Source organism: Eucalyptus grandis, chromosome 3 (genome assembly GCF_016545825.1).
Source record: "Eucalyptus grandis isolate ANBG69807.140 chromosome 3, ASM1654582v1, whole genome shotgun sequence".
Lineage (NCBI taxonomy): Eukaryota > Viridiplantae > Streptophyta > Magnoliopsida > Myrtales > Myrtaceae > Eucalyptus > Eucalyptus grandis.
In genome coordinates this window covers 58,308,109-58,334,532 of record NC_052614.1, presented here as the reverse complement: position 1 = coordinate 58,334,532, position 26,424 = coordinate 58,308,109, and the positions used below count along the sequence as shown (strand labels likewise).

General features: G+C 39.9%; 3 protein-coding genes across 8 annotated transcripts; 1 reads left to right on the top strand and 2 right to left on the bottom strand.

The window, feature by feature from the left end:
• Window positions 1-1,326: 1,326 nt before the first annotated feature.
• Window positions 1,327-16,214, top strand: LOC104437951 (1-phosphatidylinositol-3-phosphate 5-kinase FAB1A). Of its 6 annotated transcripts, none has more exons than XM_018871320.2 (14): window positions 1,470-1,683; window positions 2,019-2,076; window positions 2,328-3,040; window positions 3,327-4,040; window positions 5,316-5,469; window positions 5,602-5,946; window positions 7,171-7,495; window positions 7,616-8,076; window positions 8,211-8,542; window positions 11,316-11,439; window positions 11,527-11,694; window positions 12,986-14,524; window positions 15,008-15,274; window positions 15,580-16,214. In XM_018871320.2, the coding sequence occupies exons 3-14, from the start codon at window positions 2,418-2,420 to the stop codon at window positions 15,904-15,906; spliced, it is 5,379 nt and encodes a 1,792-aa protein (XP_018726865.1). In that variant the 5' UTR covers window positions 1,470-1,683; window positions 2,019-2,076; window positions 2,328-2,417; the 3' UTR covers window positions 15,907-16,214. The 6 variants fall into 6 exon arrangements, with proteins under 6 accessions (XP_010049307.1, XP_010049306.1, XP_018726865.1 ...); XM_018871319.2 differs by having other exon boundaries at window positions 7,171-7,522; XM_010051005.3 differs by lacking the exon at window positions 1,470-1,683 and adding an exon at window positions 1,327-1,461 and having other exon boundaries at window positions 7,171-8,076.
• An 894-nt stretch (window positions 16,215-17,108) lies between these two features.
• On the bottom strand, window positions 17,109-18,323 carry LOC120292000 (pectinesterase 3-like). Its single transcript, XM_039309841.1, has 3 exons — window positions 18,115-18,323; window positions 17,667-17,969; window positions 17,109-17,271 (listed from the first exon to the last, which is right to left on the bottom strand). Exons 1-3 carry the CDS (start codon window positions 18,321-18,323, stop codon window positions 17,109-17,111), a joined length of 675 nt encoding a protein of 224 aa, XP_039165775.1.
• Window positions 18,324-22,066: 3,743 nt separating this feature from the next.
• LOC104437950 (pectinesterase/pectinesterase inhibitor PPE8B) lies at window positions 22,067-25,323 on the bottom strand. The gene is made up of 3 exons (XM_010051002.3): window positions 24,778-25,323; window positions 23,875-24,447; window positions 22,067-23,036 (listed from the first exon to the last, which is right to left on the bottom strand). Exons 1-3 carry the CDS (start codon window positions 25,109-25,111, stop codon window positions 22,339-22,341), a joined length of 1,605 nt encoding a protein of 534 aa, XP_010049304.2. The 5' UTR covers window positions 25,112-25,323; the 3' UTR covers window positions 22,067-22,338.
• Between the last annotated feature and the right edge of the window lie 1,101 nt (window positions 25,324-26,424).

The window sequence follows — 26,424 nt, the reverse complement described above, 5'->3', positions numbered from 1 at the left end:
AAGTCAAACTCCTCTAGCCCTCTAGTGTCTTTACAAGGTTCAATTGTACAATTGTCATGGGCAACAAAAAAATTGGAAAGTCTACATTCAATGCACCTCTGTGTAGTTTCATTTTCAAGGGACTAGCTCCAGCAACCTATATAAATTAATGACAAATCTGGTTAATTACTAACTTATTGGACCGCCATGTCTGCTCTATTTTGGGCTGATGGTTTTTGACCATATTGACTTAACTCATGTCATCCTTGATAATATATGACGTAATGACATTTTCTAAGATTATTCATATTGATTGTTAAAATAAAAGGGTTTATGTGATACGAATGTATCGATTTGAGGTTTTTTATGGCATAAAAATTAGCTTATAGTTCATTATAGTTCATCATTAATTACAAAAAGACATAAAATCAATGATTAGCAGTTAATAATCAAATCATCGCCTGTTTTTTCTTTTCTTTTCCACTTCATCAAGGGTGCAAATATTTTCCATCTTTTTTAATCATCGCCATCTAGTTAACCACCATCTACCTCATCTTAATTGGCCTGTTTCATTTGGTTTTGCACCAAAGGGGTTTGCTCTCTATAGGAGGATTGAAGGGATCGGGGAAAAAGCTAGTCTTGAATCAATTTAGTTGCAAAATCAGTAAAATCTTACCACTCCACATGATTCTACAAATTTTCAAATAATGATTTTACTAATTTTATGATTCCGAGTGTGAATGAAATCGTTTGATGAAATTCGAGTCGTATAGTCACGATTTCGATGATATTGCGAACATTTATGAATTTAACCCTTTTATTTCTCACGGAAGGAGTACGTGCCTTGTGGCTTAACATATTTTGCTTCTCACTTCCTTAGCGATACGGTAATATTTAACATGAATTTTCATAATCAAATCGAGGTCTCTTTCCTAATCCGATGAAAGACAAGCCATCTTCGATAATATCAGGAGTTAAGATGAATTACTTACTTTAACATTAAATTAAATAATTATTCATAAATGAGAAATCAATCAGTGGTTATATTTATTCCGTGGTCGCATTTTTTATTATGCGATATTTCAATCATTTTACCTAATTTTTTTATTTTATTCCTTCCAAAAGTTGGAGGAAAAATGGTCCAAAGAAAATGACGCCGCCCCGGAGATTTTTCATTTTTCTCTCTCCTCTTTTTGTCCTTTTCCCTTTTCCCTGGCCAACTTTTTTTTTAATCTCATTTTCGGGTCGATAGCGGTCCATATATATACATTATATTATTTATTTCCGAGTCGAATAAGCGCCTGAAAAGTCATTTTCTCTGCGCCACAGGCGGAAAAGAAAACGCAGGCCATTAGAAAAAACCCAAACCGCAATCCGAGAAAAAGAAGGAAAGAAAAACAGAGGCGAGAAAAGAAAAGAAGGAGGAAAAAGCATTTCGACAAACACATGGTGGGGGAGGGACGGAGGGAGGGAGAGGAGAAGGTAGAATTTTCCGCTCACGCATATCCTGTGATCTCTCTCGCTCGGTCGTACGCACGGAGCACGCGTATGCAGACACCTGTTGCATGCAATTATCACCGTCACGGTAATGCCGAACGCGGGCGCGTTTGGCTGCCGTTCACGTAAATAGAAAAGGAGGAAAAGTCGTTGATTGACGCAGCTTGGCGGTGTTGGGGTGGTTTAGGTTTTGGGATGGGGGCTCGGGTAGGTTCCCATTTCGTGCTGTCGTTTTTGCTATCGGAGCGTTGCGGGGTCGGGCTCTTTTCTCCTTTTTTTTTTTTTTTTTTTTTTTTTTTTTTTTTGATGGGTGGTTTGATTTGGGGTCGAGAAGTTTGCTGGAGCTCGCGTTGATTAGTGGGGTTTAATTTTTTGTCGAGTGTTGGGCATTTGGGGGTGGCGGGGAGGTTTAGTTGGTGCTGGATGGAGAGTTTAGCTTTGCTGTTCCGGGGTTTGAGTTGGAGTTGGGTTTGTTTATTGAGAATGAAATTTTGCGTGCTTTTATGGAACGATGGACCTGAATTTTATTGTTTTGATGTCAGCCGTGGCTGCAGAGAGTTGATGTCGTAAGAATTCGGATTCGCTTAGGGAGAATCGCAGGTAATTTTGATTCCTTTCGTTTCCTTTTTGATTTTTCTTTTCTGGGTAGGAAATGATGCGGTCCCTGGATTTTGCGATACAATTTACGCACCTCTCTGGAAATAGAAATTGCCCATTCATGTTTGGTAGGGAATTTTGGTTGTTGGGTCGTATGTAAAGTATCCAGAGTATTTTTCTTTTGGTTCTCTAAGAGGTTAATTTTGCTCTGCCAGTGATATTTATGGCGTTTTGCTTTGATGTGCTTTTTCCAGGTTGTTGATTTTCCTAGTTTGGTTGCGGTGGACTGTTGGACTTGGCAAATGAGAATATCGGGATGAGGGGGCTTGGGTGGGAAGTTGTCGATGGGCACCCCCGACAACAAACTATCCGAGCTGGTTGACCTAGTGAAGTCCTGGATCCCTCGGAGGGTCGAGCCAGCGCAGTTATCGAGGGACTTTTGGATGCCTGATCACAGCTGCAGGGTATGTTATGAGTGTGATTCCCAGTTCACTGTCTTCAACCGCAGGCATCACTGTCGAGTATGTGGACGAGTTTTCTGTGCTAAGTGTACGGCGAATTCCATTCCTGCCCCATCTGATGAGCAGAAGACTGGACAGGAAGATTGGGAGAGGATCAGGGTTTGCAACTACTGCCATAAGCAATGGGAGCAGGGGATAGTGGCAGTTGATAATGGAAACGGTGCCAGTGCACCCACACCTGGCCTTAGTCCATCACCGTCTGCAACAAGCTTGGCGAGCACCAAATCAAGCTGCACCTGTAATAGTGGCAGCAGTACTGTGGGTTCCACTCCTTATTTAACTGGACCTTATCAGCGTGTGCCTCGCAATTCCGGTCTTAGCCCTCAATCTTCTCAAATGGATCCAACTGCAGTCGAGCAAGATGATGTAGCTTCTGTGACAGGAATACCACCCTACAAAGATGCAGGGGATCGATCTTCTAACCAGTACAGCTTCTGCATAAATAGGTATCTCTCGCTCATGCTGGTATGGTTAGCAGTGTGGGGAGTCATACCCCTCTGCTTTAATTTCTTCACAGATGTCAATGCATCAGTATGTGCTCCTGCATCTGTGTTGCTGGTGTTATTTAAATCCAAGAACATTTCAGATGCATATGAGTCATAGAAACTAGCTTACTTCTATTCCCCGCCTGAAGAGTTCCTTTCTCTAATGCGGTCAATTAGTTGCTTAAGAAAACTACCATGTTCTAAGGTCTAATAAACTGACTTATTCAAAATTTCTTATTCATACCAGGAGTGATGATGAATATGACTATTACGGTGGGTATCCTTCAGATTCTGAATCCAGGCAATATTGTCCTGTAATTGTAGATGATATTGCCCGCATGTATGGACCATATGAAGCCCATCCTGATGAAGATAACATCAGTTCTAAAGATGTCAGTTGCTCCCCCGTACTTGAGAATTTTGCTTCCCCAGTTGTAGATGGTAGTAAAGAAGTAGGGGATCAAGAAGGGAAACTGCAGCAGGGTCTGGATAGTGAAGCTCCTATGCATGACTTAGAAGAAACTGATACAGAACCTGTTGACTTTGAGAACAATGGGTTACTTTGGCACATTCCTGAGCCAAAGGATGAGGAGGATGAAAGGGAAGCTATTCTATCTGACGATGATGGGGAAGGCACCAGCGGAGAGTGGGGTTATCTACGCTCTTCAGACAGCTTTGGTATTGCGGAGTACCGTAGCAGGGACAAGTCAAATGAGGAGCACAGGAAGGCCATGAAAAATGTGGTGGAAGGGCATTTTAGGGCTTTGCTAGCCCAACTTTTGCAGGTTGAAAACCTTTCCATGGATGATGGAGATAGGAAAGATAATTGGTTGGATATAATTGCATCTCTTTCTTGGGAGGCTGCCACACTTCTTAAGCCTGATATGAGTAAAGGTGGAGGAATGGACCCTGGTGGATATGTGAAGGTTAAATGCATTGCATGTGGGCGGCGGGATGAGAGGTACTCTCGTGGGCATGTGACTACTTTATTTAGAGTTATTTATTCTGCTAAAGCTTTTCTCTCACCTTTTCTTGTAAGTTTCATTTATCTGCTTCGGGTGTGTTGCATTGTTTAAAGGAGTTTTCTCCTCCCAAAACTGCCAGTTGGGCACCTGTCAAAACTTTTAGTTTATATAGTAGCTGTGCCCAAGGCTAACATGCTTCTAGGCGGTTGGTTTTAATGGACAGTACAGCATCATATGAGGTTATTAGTCCCCATCATAGGGCTAAGGTGGTATAAATATTGAACAGGTGGTAGAAACTTGTTAAATTTCTGCTTCCTGCACTTTCAATATTGCTAGCTGCTTTCCTAATTGATCAGATTTTAGTAAATATCAACATTTTTCATTGAGGTATTTGTAGGCAGGTTATGTGAAGTGTCTTGACCATAATATATAAAACTGGCAGCGTGAATTTTTCAGTATAATAAAGTGAAAGTGAAGTCAATGCAATGAAATACTTGAGCTGGACTTTGATGGTAAATTCTCTGCTAAATATCAAGTTTAACCTGAGCTTATTTAAACCTCAGCTGGCCAAACTCAACTCAACAAGATATTGAAAGTTTTGAGTGGGACTTGGTTGTTCCGGATTGTCACAGTCGAGTTGTTATTTGGGCTAGAGCATCAACTTCAGGTCGAACTTGATTGCGGCAAGAAAGACAAAGCCTACACCGTCATGTTTTATGAAGGGTAGATTAGAGACTGAAATGCTTGATTTGATTTATTGAAGTGTTTGGGTGAGCTATGCAGATCATTGAGCTTTACTTGGTAGATGATCTGATTACTTGGACACTATCATAACTTAATTGAGCCAAGATAGGTTAATCAGTACATTGTGATTATTTTCCTTGAGAGTGCAATCCCATATTTTTTAATTTTCACCCCAAGAGATTCGTTTTTAGTTGTTTGCTGATCTTGCTTCCTCGCATCTTTTTCTTTGAACTCATGAATTTCATGGACCTGATTTCAAGTTTTGATAATGTTTGCACAATGTTTTCATTGAATCTGATGAGATGTGTTAATTTGTTGCGTAAAGCCATAAATTTAGAGTTGCTTAGTTTTATCTGCTAAATTGTGTCATAACTTATCTGTATTCTTCCTTTCTTTATGACTAAGCCCCATAACCTTTCTTATTTCATCAGGTGCCCCCCTTCCCTAGACTATACGTTGGGTTTATTGTCACTGTTCTTAACACTTATCATTAGACTGACATGATGATGTCAATTTTGATTGCTCAGTAAGGTGGTCAAAGGAGTTGTTTGCAAGAAAAATGTGGCTCACAGGCGGATGACTTCGAAAATAGATAAGCCACGTCTTCTAATCCTGGGAGGAGCTTTGGAATACCAGAGGGTTACTAATCATCTATCAAGCTTTGATACATTGTTGCAGCAGGTTCATATGTTATTGCTTTCCGTTCTCACTATATGACTAAATCACGGCTTTGTATCCAAGTATTTACAATCTTTCAGTGTTAAAACATTTTATCTTAACTGATTTAAGTTTTGTGCTTCCTGCAATTTTTAGGAAATGGACCACTTGAAAATGGCTGTTGCGAAGATCAATGCGCATGATCCGGATGTTCTTTTGGTAGAGAAGTCTGTATCTCGCCATGCACAAGAATATCTTCTTGGCAAAGATATATCCCTTGTTTTGAATATTAAGAGGTCACTGTTAGAGCGTATAGCTCGCTGTACCGGTGCACAGATAGTTCCTTCAATCGATCATCTAACATCACCCAAATTGGGGTATTGTGAGACGTTTCACGTGGAGAAGTTGATAGAAGAGCATGGTAGTGCGGGCCAAGGAGGAAAGAAATTGGCAAAGACACTGATGTTTTTTGAGGGTTGCCCAAAGCCCTTTGGTTGTACTGTAAGTCTGGCATAAATATCTTACTACATACTGAGTGAACCATCTTCCCTGCCCTCTCCCTCTTTCCTGCTTGATCAAATGGAAATGGTGAAAATCAGGGATCCGTGCTTGATCTGATATGGTTGACTGGTGCATTGCTTGATAAATTTTCTCAGTGGACATGAGGACTCACTGTTACATCATGTTTTTGCTTTAATATTTATTAGATCTTCCCAGATTCTATTGCAACAATTGATAGCTAAGTTCTTTAAATGAGGTGGTATATCGGTTACAATCTTTATTTAGGCCAATTGCTGCCATTAGTGTAGTTGCTATTTTTGTGTTGAAATCACGTTTTCAGATGAATTTTTACCTCCTTGGTACAATTTGAATAAAATCTCCATGCTATCGGAAAGAAATGAGACTATAAAAGGTGGATTTAGATAAGTCCTTTGACTAAATTATGGCTATAAAAAGCAGGATATGATGACCCTTTAAAGTGACATCATTTTTTTTGTTGAAGTTTAGAAGGAATAATGAGCAGATACTTGTGGGAAAGACTTGCAAGGATCTTTTTTTAAAAAGGTGGCAATTGCAATGTTGTGGAGTTGGTAGGCTATCCACAATAGATTATTAATGCTGTCAATATTTATTGGCTTTCAGAGGAATTTCAATTGTCCCACTTCCCATGAATGGCAGCTGGGAGGATTAGATTAGCTCTTTTTGGGCCATTGGACTTAATTGAGGTTATGATGTACGTCAATTGTAAAGGTTCCTTTTAAGTTGATTGTAGTTGTAATTTAGAACTCTTGAAAATAATTTTCTTGTAAGAGAAATTTTTGTAAAAGAACTTCGCTTTATGCATTTAGTTCTCTCCAATAGTTTTTAATTGTATATAGGGAAAATGATACAAATGATCCCTAAACTTCAGCACGATGTGCAATGTTGTCCTGAAGTTTAGGGACCGCATCGAATAGATTAAAAGTTTAGGGACCACATTGTGCATTGAGCCAAAGTTCGTGGACTATTTATGACATTATCCCTTATATATATATATATATATATATATATATATATATATATATATATATATATATATATATATATATATATATATATGACAGCATCTGTCAGGGTTGAATGAGATTTTCCATTTATCAATATATGAATGAACAAAATGGCTTTTCTTGGCAATGTATTGAGTTTGTTGCTTTCCATATGACCAAGAAGGGTCCTTTGCTTCAGATTTTGCTCAAGGGTGCCAATGGGGACGAGTTGAAGAAGGTAAAACATGTTGTTCAGTATGGAATTTTTGCAGCTTACCACTTGGCGCTAGAGACATCATTTCTTGCTGACGAGGGCGCATCACTCCCAGAGCTACCTTTGAGATCACCGATAACGGTTGCATTACCTGATAAATTATCAAGTGTTGAGAGGTCCATTTCCACCATACCTGGTTTCTCTGTCACATCTGCTAGTCCTTTGGATGCACGACCAGTTAGCGAAATGAGTTTAGATAAAGGCTTTACCTTAGGCGGATCCTTGTCTGCCGACACTGACAAAATGGAAGGTTCGAGGTCTCTTTTTCCTTTTAAAGGTTCTATTCTTAAACTTCATATAAGGACTCTTATCTTAGTTCTACTTGTTCAGTTGTCCCATTCACCTTTTCTTTCTTTTTTCCCCCTTTCAGGTTTGCATAAATTGGATCCTAAGAGCAATGAACTTTTGTCAAACCATTATGCGGAGAATTTTGAGGTGGGTGGAGGGGAATCTTTTCCAATGACATCTGCCAGCACATTCAAAGATGGTTCGGATAGCAGTTTTGTCTCTAATGCTCTTTCCACTTCTGAGAAGGTCCGACAAAGTGACGATTATAGGCATGGCGATAATATTACATTGCCAGCAGATAATGTTGGGAAATCAGATTTGGCAGCTGCAAAAGATGGGAAAAATTATAATGGGGAAATGGGCTCTTCAAAAGAAGAGTTTCCTCCTTCTCCTTCCGATCATCAGAGCATTTTAGTTTCTTTATCCACAAGGTGTGTGTGGAAAGGAACTGTATGTGAAAGGGCTCACCTCTTGCGCATTAAATACTATGGATGCTTTGATAAGCCCTTGGGCCGGTACTTACGGGATCACTTGTTTGACCAAGTATTACCTTTATCCTTTCCTTACTAATTTTTTCTCACACTGAGCATAGCTTTTGCAATAGCAACTCCTGCTCCCTTGCTCATCCTTCTCCTTCAGAAGCATGAGCTACTATTAACGAACTTGGTTTTTGACAGAATTACCATTGTCGCTCATGCGACATGCCATCAGAAGCACATGTTCATTGTTACACTCACCGGCAAGGCAGCCTGACAATTTCTGTCAAAAGACTTCCAGAGTTTCTCTTACCAGGAGAACGTGAAGGAAAAATCTGGATGTGGCACAGGTGTCTGCGGTGTCCTCGAAAAAATGGCTTTCCTCCAGCAACTAGAAGAGTACTTATGTCTGATGCAGCGTGGGGATTATCTTTTGGGAAATTTTTGGAGCTGAGCTTTTCCAATCATGCTGCTGCAAGTAGGGTTGCTAGCTGTGGTCATTCACTGCATAGAGATTGTCTCCGCTTCTATGGGTATGGTTCTTTCATCATTAAGATCCTATACATGCTATTGTCCAAACACACAAAAGAAAGAAAAAATGTTTCAGATGTACTCGCACTTACTGGGTTGATAAGAATGCCTTTAGTTTACTTATTTATGCATTAGGAAGAACAGATTCTTCTAGAGATTATGTACTTAGTTATGCCATGCTGCACTGAGTGAAGACAGGCTGAGAAAATTATTTGTGGTCCCTTTTGGCATGGATTTTGAAGTTATAGGAATACTCTGCTTCTCTTTGAGCAAACGTTTGTAAAATAGGACTTGGTTAAGAAAGATATTTTCTTGTTAGATTAAGGACATGGCTATTTCCACCTCCTAAATAACTAAATGCACCATCATTTACACTAAAATGACAAAATTGTCCTCAATCTTTTAATTGCAGTTTCATGTGATGGCTTCAGTCCATTGTTTTCTATTTTTTCTTTTTCTATTTGGCAAATTACCATAATTAAACATTTCACGTGTTTGGTTTTATAGCATATTAAAGAAAAGTGCATTCTCGGATATTCTTACAATGTTGTACTTGTAAAATTATCTCACTAATAATAAGGAAGAATGACATTATTTGATATAGTATGATACTGAAAAGTCTCTTCTTCATCGTTGATTTTATAATAACTTATCTTTTTTTTGTCCCTCTTATCTCAAAAGCTCACTTTCTTGGTGAACTTTTTATCAAGTTCATTAGTCTAAAATATATATCAAGTCTCTTTATTTACTATATCAAAGAATTTATCTATTTTTCTTATTATATTGGCAAGACACTTTTATTCAAAGCATGTAAGACGTAGAGGAATATTTAGGAGTACATTGAAAACATATGCACAATGAGGTATCTTGATTTTTTTTTTCATAAATAGTTCATAGATGATATTAATTTGTGAAGAAAAAGTCACTAAAAATCCAAAACTTTGCCTAATGTGACAAATTTATCATGAATTTTTTTGTGACACAAAAAAACCCCAAGCTTGGTCAACTGTAATAAATTTACCTCAATTTTTTTTTTTTTTTTGGTAAAGAATTTACCTCAATTTTTTTTTGTGGCACCAAAAACCCTAAATTTGTATCTGCGTGACGCATTTATCCCAAATTATAGGGCATTTTCGTCTTTTATTTATTTTTTATTTGTGTTTCCTTTTCTTTCTTTTTTCTTCTCTTTTCCCTCCGCTATGGCCTGTGGAGGGAGGTTAGACTCAGGCGAGGGTGGCCCTCGCCGGCGTTGGGCAAGGGTCTCCCTCGCCTGGGTTGGTGAGGGCGAGGACAGCCTCGCCGACCTTGCCGACCTAGGCCCTCGCTAGATCTAGCGAGGGCATTCCTTGCCAGATCCGGCCTAGGCAAGGGTTGCCCTCATTGGATCTGGGGAGGGCAGCCCTTGCCTAAGCCTGGCTTCCCTCCGCCGGTCATGGCGGAGGGAAGAGAGAAGAAGAAAAAGGGGAAAAAAAGAAAAGAAAAGAAAAAGGAAAAAAAAATTAAGCCAAAAACGAAAATGCCCTTCAGCCATAGGGTTTGGGGTAAATGTGTCACCGTTGCCAAAGTTTGGGGTTTATTGTGTCACAAAAAGAAATTTGGGGTAAATTTGTCACATTGGGTAAAGTTTAGGGTTTTTGGTGGTTTATTCCCTAATTTTTGTCAATCCAAAATAATGATATTTCACTGGCATTTTCAAAAGAAATTTTTACTTTATCCATAAATTTCATCTACTTAACAATTTATCCATACATTTGATCAACAATGTAGAAAAGAACTAGATTTCTTGGAAATTTCTCTTTTGGACAATTTTTTTTTTTTTTTTTTATGGAAGTAATATTTAATTTTCTTTTAAAAAAAGTAGTGTCTTTAATATACTTTAAAAATTTACAATAAACAAAAACTAAATATATATGAAATTCTTTAATATAATAAGCAGATCCTACATATATATATAGAAAAACTAAAGATAGGAAAGTAAATAAATTTGGGACCACCAACTTGAATTGCAATTGAAGATAGAGGGCAATTTTATCTTTTTGATGAAAATTGAGTGGATTTAGTCATTTATGCGGTGGAAATAGCGCTGCCCTAGATTAAAGAGAGATTTGATAAGTAATATTTATCTTTAGGTAAGCTGTGTATGCTTGGCACTCACAAAGGAAGATTTGTTCCTTGTGGTTTAATAAAGGGGTTGATCAGGGGCCTGGGTAGCTTCATTCAATTCCACTTTTATAGCATCTAAGGACCTATTTGGCAGCTGCTTCTGCTCCCAAAAGGTGTAGCAATTCTTTTAAAATTAGAATCCGACTGAACCACTGAAAGTGCTTTTTCTTTGGGAAGCATCCCAAGTGTGTTTTATAGGCTTTTGTTTGATTGGCTATTCTATTAATAGATTTTTTATACTATCAGTAATTTTTATGGACAACAAATATTCAGGAGAGCTCATTTCCAGTCTGAAAGATGTCAAAATCAATATAAGCATATATGAAATTTTGTTTTTCATAATAGCAGATTCAGATATCACTTGCCAAACACCAATGGCGTGTCGCAACAAGGCACAAGAGCTACATCACCAAAAGCTATAGCAATGCTCCACGAATAAAGTACCTTATAACTCAGGGCTAGCAGCTAATTGTTGCAATGTTCTGATGTATTTTCTAGGGCCTGCTGCTCTGACATAATTCTTTTTGATAATTCAGATGCATATATAGATCTTGACCTAGTCTCATCACGACACACTTCAGTGCTATCTGACATATTTTCTTACGTGTGCAGCTTTGGGAGAATGGTTGCTTGCTTCCGCTATGCTTCCATTGATGTTCATTCTGTTTATCTTCCACCAGCAAAAATTGAGTTTGACTATGATAATCAGGATTGGATAAAAAAAGAAGCAAATGAGGTGCAACTGATGGATATCCTTTTTTCTTGAATATTTTTTAATGATGGATGACATGATAAGTATTCACACCATTCTTTTGTTTAATAGGTTCATGAGCGAGCAGTACTCTTATTAAATGATGTTCGTAATGCTCTTCAAAGGCTAACAGAGAAATCACCTGCGATGTCACTGGAAGGCAGTGATAAATCATCAGAATCAAGAAATCAAATGGAGGAATTGGAAGAGATGCTAGTTAAGCGGAAAGCAGAATTTGAGGTGGGGTTCATTTCAACTTATGTGTATAATTAATAGAAAAAGAAGCAAATTAAAAATTCTTTCACCTTCCAATCAGTTCAGTATGCCTGTGAAACATATCATACTGAATACTGATATATAATGGAGGACATTAGAGTTGCTGTATTTTGACACTAGTCAACTTCATGGAATTTGGATTGGTATTTATTTTCTTTTTTTCTTTTAGTTTACTCCTGCGTTTCCTCCCCTGTTTCTTGGTAGCCATGGCAATGGAGAGGAGGAAAGAGAAAAAGGGGGAGGAGGTTTGGAGTGAAGTGGTGTGAGGGCAGTAACATCCTCTTTCCTTTTCGCATAAGAGTTTTTATATATTTTTTGGTCTGTCTAAAGATGGTTTTAAAGTCGTTAGCATTATGGCACTTAACTTCTTGGAGTTTGGTTGGTGAAGGCTATGTTTTCTTCTTTGCTTCTTTTAGTAGCATTTTCTTTTCTTTTCGATTAAGAATGTTTTTTTAGTCCTTTGGTTCTTGGAGGACAATGCCCATTTACACTATGTGTGACTAGGTAAACTTCATTATCAAGAGAACGTGTCCAATATTTGTTATCTTTGATGCTGTAGATCCATATTTATATTTTTAAGCATGGACCAAATGTTTAGCTACACGTTGGTTTCTACTTGAACTATTGATGTAATTCATTATATCTGGTACTGCCCATTTTGGGACCCTCACAGGATTATGTTGTAGTGATGAGGGATTGGCCCTAGCAACCAAAATGTGTACAGAACTTAATGAAAAATTCTTTCTTTTTGATTTTGAGATTATTCACTCATGTTTAACATGATCATGCTTGATCGAGGCTATAGCTCTTTTCATTATCAGTTACAAAGTATAAATTTGTCAATAATAATTGTGAAGCAATCATTATGATGAACTCTAGTAATGTAAAGACAACAGTCATGAAAAATATCATTTCCGCCTTAAATAGTGGGGTTTTCACTAGTTACATTCTTGTTATACTTGTGCATCATTCAGATCACTAAATAAACTAGTGGTAGTTAGGCTTCTGAAGATTTGGCTGCCATGACATGTCTGCCTTATGATAAGTTTATTCATCAAATCAGAGTCTTGCAGTCCTTTCTCATTTTTTCCACATAGGCAGAATTGTTTTATACTATAGTTACATTGCATGGCATAGAAATAATTAGAAAGAGCTTCTCTTGTGGAGAAAGATTTCCTTATTATTTGTTTATCATTCTTTCAACATATGTTTTCTTTGCCTTATGCAGTCTCGTTTATAATTCTTCATTCTGCAGGACCTACTAGGAAAAGTGCTGGCTGGAGGGTTGAAAGTTGGCCATCCCATGATTGATATTCTTGAAATTAATAAATTGCGAAGGCAGTTACTCTTCCATTCTTACACTTGGGATCGATGCCTTATCCATGCATTGAGATTTAATAATAAGAGTCTGCAGGGAGGTTTGAACAGCTTTACTCAAAAACCCAGTACTGCTAAGGAGAAAACTGTCACTTCTGTGGAGAAGTTTGTTGAGACTGCAGTGCTTTCTAATACTGCTAAAGGCTTTAGCAGTTGTGATTCCTTTCTTCTGGAGAAAAAACCTCATGCGAGCCTTAATCAAGTTGAAAATGGCAGTGAAGGTGGTGAGGCAAATGCAGTTCTTGAAATAAAGAATTCAGACCAGGATTTAAACAATAAAAAGCAAAATGATACTTCTGTTTCTGCTAGTGCAACTATTGGCAATTCTGATCCCCTTGAATCTGGGAAAATAGTGCAGAGGGCCTTATCAGAGGGGGAGTTCCCTATAGTTGCAAACTTGTCAGAATCCCTTGATGCAGCATGGAGTGGTGAAAGTCAGCTATCGACTACGGCACCTGAAGTGAACAGCAATTCAACTGCAACCAGTTCTTTAACTGTCTCAATTTCAGCCAAGGCAAGGTCTGAGTCAGATGTTCAGGGTAGTGAGCAAAATGGAAAGCCGACTACGAGTTCTACCCCTTTATTCCCATCGAAGGGAGGTGAAAACTCGAACAGTCTAGCCAGTGTGGGAATGGGTATCCCAAATATCTATAGCTCTTTTAATACTTACACTGCTTATTATCAGAAGATTGGTGTTGGTGAATACCATCCAATGTATGTCCTGTCATATTGGGAGTCAGAAAGGCAAAGTGGTGCCAGGTTTTTTCTCCCAGTAGGTTTTAATGATACCATTGTGCCTGTTTATGATGATGAACCAACCAGTGTTATAGCTTATGCACTCACCTCACCAGATTATCATGCCCAGATATCTGACTCTGAGAAATCAAAAGATGGTCTGGACTCTTCGATCTCATTGCCTCTCTTTGATTCAGTAAATTTACTCTCACTCAATTCACTGAATGACGCAACCTGGGATAGCCTTAAAGGTTTTGGATCAATGGATGAGATTATCTCATCCACATCTGGATCTAGGAGCTCTCAGAGCATGGACCCACTTTTGTCCGCCAAGGATTTGCATGTTAGAGTCTCTTTCAATGATGAGGGCCCTCAAGGAAAGGCCAAGTATGTCGTGACTTGTTATTATGCTAAGCAGTTTGAGGCTTTAAGGAGGATTTGTTGCCCATCGGAATTGGATTTTATACGGTCTCTTAGTCGTTGTAAGAAATGGGGTGCCCAGGGTGGCAAGAGCAATGTTTTTTTTGCCAAGACCTTGGATGACCGGTTCATCATCAAACAGGTTACAAAGACAGAGTTGGAATCTTTCATCAAATTTGCTCCTGCTTATTTTAAATATTTGTCTGAGTCGATCTGTTCTGGGAGTCCGACTTGCTTGGCAAAGATTGTTGGCATATATCAGGTATAGTGACTGTTCTCTTATGACGATTGCTGTTGGCCCAGAAAGCAGTCGGCATTTTAACAGCTTGCAGACATTTATTTTTTAATTTTAATACATATGCAATAATAACAAGCAAAATGACGTATACAGCCATTTCTCCTTCATCATTGGATCTATATTATAGGTTTCCCTTGGGATGGAGTTGTTCTTAATAAGCACTTAAAATTTCTTGTGCTTTTTAGAGTACCTAAAGTGGACTCATATTTCACATTTGGCCATTACATTGTGCTGGTTTATTTATTTATTTATTTTAGGATTAGATGAAGTTTGCATTGATTGGAAATTAATTTATCAGAATTGTTTGCTACTGATACATATGTTGTTTTGTTTACTTCCAAGGTCCAATAGATTTTTCTATTTTCTGTTGATTTTTGTTTTCACCAGTGGAAAAATTGTGGCCTTGTTGGTAATGTTAAATTTGGCTTTTATTTATTTCTCTTATAGGTTTCTTCCAAGCACCCTAAAGGAGGGAAGGAAACAAAGATGGATGTTCTGGTGATGGAAAATCTTCTCTTTCGCCGTAACATCACACGCCTTTATGACCTCAAAGGATCTTCAAGAGCAAGGTACAATCCTGATACCAGTGGGAGCAATAAAGTATTACTGGATCAGAACTTGATCGAAGCAATGCCAACCTCTCCGATATTTGTTGGAAATAAGGCAAAGCGTTTGCTTGAGAGAGCTGTCTGGAATGACACTGCATTTCTCGCTGTAAGTGTAACTCAATTGCATAGCAGGGGAAACATCGAAACCCCTTTTTTGATGTGGAATTTTTATACTGATGTCAGATTTGTTGCAGCAACTTTAATTTTTCCTGTTAAAATAAAAATTTTCTGATCACATTCTTTTCTAAATGGATAGAAGAATAAGTGCAACCAATTGCGACGACTTTTGAGTTTTAAGTTATTTGAGCCGTCTTTTATTGGGATTTCACTCTGTTTGATGTGTAAGTGGTCTCTTATTTTTGGCTAATTGCTCTTCGTAGACCTACTAATGTTGATATTACGCTCTTGCAGTCTATTGATGTGATGGACTACTCATTACTTGTTGGAGTAGATGAGGAAAGGCACGAGCTGGTTCTTGGCATTATCGATTTTATGAGGCAATATACATGGGATAAGCACCTTGAGACTTGGGTGAAGACGTCAGGCTTTCTTGGCGGGCCAAAGAATGCGTCTCCGACCGTGATCTCGCCTCAAATGTACAAGAAACGTTTTAGAAAAGCTATGACTGCATACTTTGTCATGGTGCCAGATCAGTGGACACCTCAAACAATAATCCGCAGCGGCTCGCAGTCTGACATTTGCGAGGACAATGCCCAAGGTGGGAACACCTTAGATTGATAAATGTCATATTCTTTTCTGTATGTCCAAAATGTAAGTTCGAAATAATCATCACCTTCCCTTCTCTTCCTGTATTATACATCTTTTCTCTCTTCTATTCTTTCCCCCTTCCATGTCCCACGCGTATTGTTGTGATAGATGTACATGTTGAAAATTCTCTCTTTAGGCAGCAGCTAAAGGTTCTAAATGCCAAGTGTTTTCTGTAAGGGTATAGTGCCTTGCCCCTGTTCTACTTTGTACAATGTCCTATGGCCAAGCATTAAAGGAAAAGAAGGAATTACAGAATGTCTGCATGGAATCGTTGCATACGTTTTCTTCTCTCTGATTCATTTCCTTTTTTGTTCGGCTGGGTTCCCCTCTATCTGGGTTGCATGGTGTTGTGGCTCTGCTTCATCATCTCTAAATGGCAATTAGCACCCGTTTACTGGTAATTTTCTTTTGCTTTGACAAAAGATGCAATGAACCGTTTCTGCCGATTGAAATGTTTGGTATCTTTCTTTGAATTGTCAGAGGTAGTTAGAAGACCTATCCCAAAAGTCCTAAGTTTATTGCACTTGTGGCAATACAATAATAAATTTTTCAATTTTGCCGGTTGTGTCCTATATGTTTTTACCTTTTGCCAATAAGTTAATTTTGATAGGAAATTATTGACGTTAATACCGGCCGTCTTACGTCTATCATTTTATATTAATGTTTTAGTTTTTTTGTTTTGAAATTTTTATTATTTTATATTTTTAATTTTCTCTCTCTCTCCTCTCTTCCCTCTGTTGGTCACCCAATCTCGATGATTGCTTGTGATTGGCTAGAGGCTACAATCGGTAGGGGACTCGGCAAGGGACGACCTTGCTAGCCCTAGATGAGAGTCACCCTTGCCAGATTTGGTGAGGTCAAGCCTTGCCCAAAACTGGCAAGATTTAGGATTTTTGGCAATGATTTTCTCAAAGCAGTGCATGTTGCGATTCTATTGTGTATTTTTCAATGAGTTTCTCTATGCTAGGTAACCATATCTTTGTGTTGAAGTTGACATATGAAATCCCCCAACTTCTAAGAGGATCCAACATCTAAGGAGTACTGCCATACAAATCACTCCTACCATTTCTCGAACTTATATCACAAGTTTACATCATATAACATCTTAAATTATGGTAACCACACACTTCTCTGGATAGAAGATTCCACAGTAAACCTTGTAGTTTGCTGGTCTATGATGTTGGGCCTGAAACCAGCCCACTCTTTTGATACTCGGCGTGGAATATGGTATTACGTGGGTCAACATCGGGGGTCCATTCGGCCCAACCCATGGGATTCACAATCCCACCCATCTCTAATTGCAGTAAGATGGCTGTGGAGTAATCCTCCCACGACCTGCCAAGGAACGTCTAGGCCGTCACATTGTCAAAGGGCTCGATCTTGCAATTTTGGATCATGACGCCCGTGTCTAATTTTGGTCCGACTTTCATCGGCGGTGATGATGTTGAATTTGTTAGAATATTTAAATAATAAACAACGTCTTCATTTAACAATTTAAACTTTTAGAGTAAGTGACAGTGATTTTACTAAAATCTCACTTAGTATCAGAGCTGAAAGTTCTGAATTCAAATATTTTAAGGCTTTATTTACCTCCTTAATTAAATTTTCATGTCTTAGTATTAGGCAAAAAGACTAAATTAAGCGTGATAGGGAGTGTAAGAATATTTAAATTATAAACTATACATTTATCTAATAACTTAAGCTTTTAGAATAGTTGACAATAGTTTTACCAAAATCTCATTGAATTGACCTGCCATGGAGCTATCTCTATCGGATGCTGCAGGTTTGGAGCAGGTTTGGAGCACGGCATGGCCTTTTTGAAGATGAAATCTATGGTCTCCATGACGAGGAAGTCATGATAGAACCGTTGGCCCAAATACGTATAGAGAGTGTCCTGATACGCGTCAACGTAGCAACGACAGAAAATCATTTGGTCCGTAGACAATAGCAATGCTAGAGTTTGGAACTTTTCGGGCTCGGCCGGGTTCCTGAAGCCCCATGGTCTTTGGCTATAAATGCCCTCCCACCAGCACCTGTATGCATAAGCATAAATGTAAGCTTGGGAAAAAAACCAATTGAACCCAATGAATTCATTTCTTGATGCTTATACCATGTAAAATTGGGATCATGGATTTGACTTTCACTTAGTGAAGGTTGGCACTGGAATGAGTAGGAGACCCCTCCGCATGGCTCTTGCTGGCAGATACAATGATCCTGCGCATGCCATCACCATGCATCATCACGTTCCAACAGTCTGCCCCCAAATTTACATTCTCCACACACTCTCCCTCCTTCACATGTATCACTGTCCTCTCTTTCTTCCTCTTTGGGATTGCACTTCCTGCCTCGCTAATTGTCACAAAGTCCCCATATTCATCTTTAGCCATCACTAGACCAGTCAAACAAGTGATTTGGATCGGGTCTGAGTCAATTCATAAGTAATCCGACTCAAATAGACCAATTTAATTTGTTTTGACCAATTTTCACTCAATACAAATCTAGTGACGATCCAACCCATACATGATTCGACATGATCTATATTGTTAAAATGCTTTCATATTTAATCCAATTTATGAAAACTCATAACCAAACTAAAATGAGAGTATGGCATGAGCGAGTACAAAATTGAGTGAAGACAAGAGAAACCAAAAAGAGAGTTATAGAAATGGGTTGAGTTTAAATAAGTTGTAATAAGTTGTAAACCCATTTATAATTTTATATTGTGTTTAAACCCTTTTATTCAGTATAACAAACCATTTAACACCCATATGGGTGAATAAGGGGTTTGGCTAGCATAATAGTCCTTAAAATACTGTGAGACTAACCATATGTTGTGAGCTACAGATTCTTGAAGAAATGGGTCTCACAATAATTTATAACTATTTGTGATTTAATTAGTGATTTAAAATAATTTTTTATTCTCATAGTAGATTAAAAATTAACACGCAATCATTTCTCATATAGAAATGGGTTGATAACCCATTTTGCGGGTCCAGCCACCACTATGCCAGGCTTTGATAGTAAATTTCCCTCTTCTCAAAATTCCCTAATTCTACTTCTTCGTGCGCTCCAAGGAAATTTGGCCTCACCTTAGTCGCCAAATGAGTCGCTTTCGCTAGCTGTTCGAGCCGATCTTGAGATTCCCCGATATGGCAAATAGGTCGGAGACAACGGCCAGGCTGTTGCTGGTGAGTTCCGATGAAATTCGCGTGTTCCCCTCATAATCAGCAATGACAATAATGACGATCTGCTGTCAACCTCCTTGGTCTTGTACAAGCACCGAATGGAATTTGTGATATAAATGGAATACATCGAAACAGAGTCAGTGTAAAGATGCACGTACTTGATGCCCCGCCCAAGAAATCATTGATCTTTTCTTTTGGTCTGTGGTCGCAGTACTAAGTCATGTCCTAATGTCAATTACATTAAACATCATGCCAGTAGCTTTTGCCTCCTCATCGTTCCCTTGGACGGACGAAACCGATCCGCGGACTTGATTTGATAGCACCATTGATGAGAAATTCACAATCCTTGATTGCTCTATGGACTAATGGATCGCCAGTGCCACGATCCAATGATTTGGGAGGACACTATCCTTGTGGGCCAACAAGAGATATTCACTAGCTCACTCAGTGCCACCTCCGAAGATAGCCTGAGAATCTCCTGCTGGCCTGGATCATCATCACTCGTGATGTTAGATGAGCTCCTGAGAGAAGTAATGCTCAAGACGAACGAGTCCGGACACTGAGTCACGTCACAGACGGCCGTGATTCGCTCGGCTGCAGCCAAGTGGGTCCGTCGCAGCCGCTCGAGATTTCACGGCGCCCTTTTCGGCACCAACATCTCGACCGCGAAGGCGACAATGATCGCAACCAGAATGACTGTTAGAGAGTGTGATCGTCGTGAGGTTCTTCTGGGTTTTCTAGGTGAAAGGCTTGCTCTTGCTGCTCGTTAGCTCTTGAAGGACTTGGATGAATCCGTTGGATGATTTGTTTTATAGATGTTGGCCTTACTTCTATGATGCCTACCCCAATAGGGACGAAGGGAATTTACCATGCATTGCACAAAGAAAATGATTTGTGATGATAGGTAATGAACACTGTGAAGGATTATAATAGACGGGCAAATTCATTTATCAATGTGGCGACATAAGAGGGTATGTTCCATCTGTTAATTCTAAATTTGTCCTAAGCTAATATAAGTTAATATGACAAAACACAAGAAAACATAAATTTTCTCTTTGATTTTTATATATATAATATTATAAGGCCATCAAAGCGAATTTACCGCGATGGCTTTCAACATATATGAAATATATCATAAATAACGATTTTGTGCATATCTTGAAAATTCTAGGGGTGAGCATGATTCGGGTTGGGTCGATCCATCCCCTCACCCTATGATCAACCTGCACAGTACTAGTCTTTAATTTTTTAGGACTGAGAATCGACCCTATTGAGCTTGGGACCAATGACTGAACTACCCAATGGGTTCTATCCGATTCCAAGATCAATTCATGACTAACCGATAATTTTTTATTTCATTTTTTGTGCTCCTTAAAAAAGCAATTGAGGACTGGATTGACCCAATGGGTTCGGTCCAGTTCCAGGGTCGGCACTAATCAATAATTTTTTATTTCATTTTTTGTACTCCTTGAAAGGGCAACCGAAGATCGGATCGACTCAATGAGTTTGATGACAAGTGAGGTTAGCTACGAAAGGCAAGTGGTAAGGGTTGAGTGGGGTGAGCATTGAACAAAGTGAGCATCGAGTGTCAAGTAGGAAGCAACAAGCTAAGCGAACATCGAGCAACACAAATGACTCAAAGCGAGCGAGAGTGGCGAGTGGAGCGAGCGAGAGTGGCGAGTGGAGAAATTATTTCTTTCGATTTTGGCAAATTGAAAACTAAGATAATAAATAAGATAATGCTGTATTTCTCCCAAGGGAATATCTTGTACTCGCCTTTGTTTTCCAAAGAACGATCTTTCAACCATCTGGGATAGTTCTTTCGGGATGGAAGTAAGGAAAACATGCTTCAGATTTGGATCTGCTCCGACTTGATAAAAGATTTGAAGCATTATTCGATAATGCTTATCAAGATGTTTCTTCTGGAGAGAACATCATCGTCTTTTGAAAAACTCTCTTCTTTTTATCTCTATGAGATCACCGGGTTTTCCCACAAAGACATGGTATAAGAGAGTGATGGCATGGCTGAAATTTGGTGACATCAGAAAATGAATCTGGTCTTGTTTTGAAATTGATTGCCACCAGAGCTTCAAGCTTCCTGTGAATCTTGTAACAAAGTTGTACAAAACGTCAGAAGATGCCGTAAGGAGCTGTTTGTGCTCTTTTAGATGTCGTGAGATTCCTCACAAAAACATTTTTATTTTTCGTAAATTATGACTATCGATGCTTTAAAAGACATTAAAAATTTAAGTTATTAAAAAACAATATAAAATTACCTGAACTCATCACTAAAGAGTTATTTAATGTTGTTGACACTGTTTATTTTAAGATTTTATCTATATAAAAATTATAAATAATATAATATATATATAGTCAAGATTGGTCTGAGTTGGACCGATCTTGAACTCTCAGGACCAAAGACAAACATATACAGTGTTGATCTAAGAATCCTAGGACCAATAATCGATCTGGTCTCCTTGGGAATCAAACCATGACTAGTAGTGTTGGGCTGGTCCAGGTGCTCACTCCTAGAAAATTCCATCACTTCATTGATAAAGTAACGTTACTCTACATGTGATGATACCTAATTCTTTCGCTTTTGCTGCTTTATTTTTTATTTTTATTTTTTTAAGTGATGCTATGATGGGATGATATGACACCTAATAACCAAAACCTAATTCGATAGTGCTTTATCTAAACTTTAAAATTAAAGTAGTTTGGTGGTGTTTAAATGACCCAACGTGGACAGATGTGACCTTATGTCCTAAAAAAATCTTAGTGAAATCTTCATTTCATGTGACACATTATTCCTCGCCATCAATTACTTTGGGTTTAATTCGAGAAGGCAATTTGTTGCCAAAGCGTGAACGATAACGTCATCTTCAGTGCATTTGCAAGATCCATGAACTCGGAAGAGTAGAGCGAACGAAAAACAGACGCGAAAATTTGCAATAACCCTCATTTATACCCTTTAATTATGTTTGACAAAGAAAGAATCAAATTTGTAAGTACACAAAATATAACATCATCATATTAATACCCAACCGTAGGTAGCTATGTTGGTTGCGAGTCTCTCCTTCATCGTCGAGGTCGAGAGTTCAAAACCTGCAGTTACTAGTGTTGTAAGTGGATCCCCATGATGTTGGTGTCCTGTGCTAGTTTTTTCCGAGATAGGGGAAAAAAAACATCATCATATTGATAGATTTGTAGACCAGCCTTAAATCCCAAGTCCGGCGGTGTAGGCCACTCCGGTCGGCGGCAGCCAAGCGTTCCCTTCTATGAATTGGGCCACGGTGAAGTTATTTGCTTGCGCCGTGTTGTTCAATACGTGAAACCCGGGCCATGTGACCCGCCCGGTGAGGCCTGCCCCGGGCCCGGAATTCATGAACTCCCCATAGTACAAGGTGTCCAAGGCAAAATCACCATTCCACTCTAGCCATCCTTCTGGCCTAATGGCGTTGCTCATGTAAGACTGCATGAATATGGTCCTTGAGTACAACTTCCACGGCCTCCCTAGGTACGTCGGCGTGGAATTCACGAAGGGCGCCAGATCCGAGTCGGCCGAGACGTTGCAGAACTGGAACGAGAAGCCCGTGGGCTGGTTCGGGTCCTTCCGGCCCTGGGCTGTGATGGTGTTCTTCTGCTGGGGGAGGCCCTTCTTGGCCAGGATCTGGCAGTTCTGGAACACGACCGCCGCGTTCCCGAAGACGAAGTCGATGGTCCCGCTGATGCGGCACTCGCGGTAGAACTGGCGCATCGTGTGGGTGTAGAGCGAGTCCTGGTAGCCCCTGATCGCGCACCGGTAGTAGACGGACAGGTCGGAGTCCGACCGGAGGGCCACGGCCTGGTGCTTCTCCGGGCCGGCCGTGTTCTCGAACGCCATGTCCCGGGCTATGAACCCCCTGCCGCTGACGGCTGCATTTGCGATCGAAAACGTTAAAAGGAAGATGCCGAGATGCGCACAACTTTACGGAAAGAAAACTTGGGCACTCGTGGCAGCAGGCTGGTTTCAGAGAATAACTTTACCCAACATGCGACCAAGAACATCAAGTTCATTCTTTGTGCATAGTTAATTAAATTCAATAAAAAAATGTGAAAAATAATCTGGATACTCAAACACTCAAACTCAACGAGGCATAGTAAAAGAAAATAAAAATTAACCCTCCCTTACATTATGATATTTCTACATACGACAACCGAGATAATAATTTCCCTAGACTAGATGTGTGCCCAACCTATTTTTCCCGTGATATTTCACACCGACATTTCGATTTACTGTATCATCTATTCACTTAGTAAAGAGGGACACCATATGGCATCGTCAACCACCCACATGACAACCAAGATAATAATTTTCCCTCGACTCGACGTGTGCCCAACCCTTTTTTCCAGTGATATTTCGCACTGACATTTCTATTTACTATATCATATATTCACTAAGTAAGGAGAGACACCATATGGCATCATCGAGCACCATACGATGGTACCGAAGGTGCAAAATTAGATTCTCAACCACCACCACGATCACTACATGTACTCACAAAAGAACAAATTTGAAAAAAAAAAACCATCAAAGTGAACCTGTTCGAGGGGGACCGAAATGACATTTGCTTCTTTTCAAGTCAAACCCAATTGAGCAATTATATGTGCATTAAAACCAGACATTATATATCTCAATAATTTCGACCATAGGACATAGGTTATAACCCAATACTAGGAAAATTTTAAAATTTTGAAAGGTTGTAAGGCTTACCGAATGTTGCTGTCCGGAACGTGGTCCAACCATCGACGAAGTTCCGATTCCCTGAGATTATGGTGGCGTCTATCCCGTCGCCGATCATCATAATATTCCACTTCTTCTTCTTGATCTCCACGTTCTCCCGGTACACGCCCTTTTTCACGTAGATCACGAACCGGCGCGTCCCGTAGTCGGGCACGGCCGCGATCGCATCCTCCACCTTGGTGAAATTGCTGCTCCCGTCCTGAGCCACTACCAGATCCGCCGCCACCCCATTCGCTAGCAACAACCTCCGGTCCTTGGTTTTCACCCAACGAGGAAACTGGGGGCTGTCGTTGAAGAGCTTCCGCCCCGGGCCCTTGCCGCCGCCGGCGGCAGCGGCGGCGGAGTTGGAGCCGGAAGATGGGTGGACCATGGTGAGGAGTCGTGTGAGTAGTGAAGTGATTTGGTTGAGACTTCCGGAGACGACACTCTTGACAATGCCGCTAGTGCCCTCAAACCCATCTCTGCATGTCTCCTGGTTTGCAAGTGCAGCACTTAGCCATGTCCTCAAGTCAGAACTGAGATCCCCAGTACTGTTGTGCTTGCCTGAATAAATGAATAAATGAATTTGCGTTATTAAAAGAAAAAAAAGAAAAAAACCATAAAGATAATATGGGGTAATAGAAATTAATGATGATAGAAAGGGTCCCTAGAGGACTCTCACTCGATGATGAAAGTACGTAGTTGCAAACCTACCACACATCCTTGTACCACCTTCCCAAAAGACATTTCATATTCCTTATGTTGGTGCTGGAGACATTGACAGAAAAATTACTCCTCGATCTTTCACCAAGAAGAAATATCAAGAACAGCGTCCCCACCGACAGAACTCAGTGCCGAATCAGGAAAGCGAACGGAGAAAAGAAAGGGCAGTACCTTTTGGGTTCTGGGTGGCGGAGATGGTCCAGCTCAGCTCGTCGGAGGAGAAGTCGAGCAGGTCGAGGCAGTCGGTGACGGCGTTGGAGAGCCGGAAGTCGCCGAAGACGGTGCCGAACTGGGACACAATGCCGGAGACCTGCCTGAGCACCTCGACGGTGGATCTGAGGGAGCTCAGGAACTGGGACGTCGGCACCGCCAGGCACTCGCGCTGCAGGAGATCCGAGGGCGCCGAGCCCGGCGAGCTGTCGGCGAGGCAGCAGAGGAAGGCGAGGAAGATGACGGCTGCAGAGGCGAGCCTGGGAGGAGAGGGAGCCATGGATGTGAGGACCATGAAAGCGAGAGGGAAAGGGTGAGTGGTGAAGGGACGCGAGATGGAGGAGGAGGAGGGAGTGGATCGTGGGCAGCGAGCGAGTGTATTTAAGGTTTAAGCGTGGGAAGAAGGGAACTTGGGTTTTCGAAGATTGGATTAGGTGGTGAGGGGAATTGATTAGGATCGTTGCGTTGCACCCGCAGCATTATGCGTGTGGGGGAGGGAGCTAGGCAGATTTATGATTTATAGTGTGCAAGTCCCAATAGTTATATAGAGGACATTGCTGAGTAGGGAGAAAAAAGGTCAACTGTTCGACAGCTTGGCGATGGTTTATTGGTAATAAAATCCACCTTAAAAAGGATATGGGAAGAGAATAAGGGTGAGTGAAATGAATGAGGAGGGTACCCCAAGAATCCATCCTTTCTTTATTTTTTGAAAAAAAATGACATGGGTCTCTCTCTCTCTCTCTCTCTCCTCTCTTTGCAAAAATATCATTTTGATTTATTAATCAGTTATCTAATAACCACTGAATATGTCCCATGGTCATGAGAAAGGAGAGGTGGAGGGACGACTCTTCCCATATGAGAAGGGAGAGGTGGGGAGTCCGATTCATTTCCTTTTCAAGTGGATGGGATAAGGATATTTAGTTTAAGATGTGGAGTTTGATTCTCACGCTCTGCAAGGAGATAATACAAAAATCTAATAATGAATTGAGCATGATAATGAATTGAGTAGGACAAATGAAAAAGGAAATTAGTGCTCTAATAAAGTTGCAATTGATATGTTTTGGAAATGCACACCTTTTCATGATGAATATTTGGAAAATTTAAACTTGCTCTCATTAGGGTGTTTTGCTTGTCTTGGAGACCTAACTTACGTGTTAAATCACCACATCATCCCTCTAATCAAGGTAATTATCATAATAAAAGACCGCATAAAATGGGTCATGTTATCATTCATTCTTGATTGCATAAAACCCATTACAACTAATCTTGTGGTAGGTGAGTTATAACTATGGACATAAACCATATAGCTTTTCTGTGGATGATGTTCATATGTATAACACATTAGTTAAAATGTTTCCTATGATTGGAGATGGAAAAATACACAAGTGATTTTAGCATCACCTTCATTGATACATAAATCTATTGCTGAATATTGATTAACTAACACAATTTCTGTGCACCCACTCAGCATGGTCGGCTCAGACGTCTCCTGCTCACCTATCTTTCATGAAGTCACGAATTCCATTCCGTGCCATGTTCGAACGATGATGTGTTCTCCTGCCGAGTGCCACTTACCTCACCTGGATAGAGTTAAAAAGCTCCTAAGAC

Bases quoted from the DNA above. Each gene is read 5' to 3' on its own strand.
- LOC104437950 (XM_010051002.3), bottom strand. From the start codon at position 25,111: ATGGTCCTCACATCCATGGCTCCCTCTCCTCCCAGGCTCGCCTCTGCA. The intron at 24,448-24,777 runs GTACTGCCCTTT...TCATTTATTCAG, and splicing joins CGCCACCCAGAACCCAAAAG to GCAAGCACAACAGTACTGGG. The intron at 23,037-23,874 runs GTAAGCCTTACA...TCGCAAATGCAG, and splicing joins GTTCCGGACAGCAACATTCG to CCGTCAGCGGCAGGGGGTTC.
- LOC104437951 (XM_010051005.3), top strand. From the start codon at position 2,418: ATGGGCACCCCCGACAACAAACTATCCGAGCTGGTTGACCTAGTGAAG. The intron at 5,470-5,601 runs GTTCATATGTTA...TGCAATTTTTAG, and splicing joins TTGATACATTGTTGCAGCAG to GAAATGGACCACTTGAAAAT. The intron at 8,543-11,315 runs GTATGGTTCTTT...TTACGTGTGCAG, and splicing joins GATTGTCTCCGCTTCTATGG to CTTTGGGAGAATGGTTGCTT.
- LOC120292000 (XM_039309841.1), bottom strand. From the start codon at position 18,323: ATGGCTAAAGATGAATATGGGGACTTTGTGACAATTAGCGAGGCAGGA. The intron at 17,970-18,114 runs GTCTCCTACTCA...TTATGCATACAG, and splicing joins AGCAAGAGCCATGCGGAGGG to GTGCTGGTGGGAGGGCATTT. The intron at 17,272-17,666 runs GTAAAACTATTG...GTTCCTTGGCAG, and splicing joins GTCAATTCAATGAGATTTTG to GTCGTGGGAGGATTACTCCA.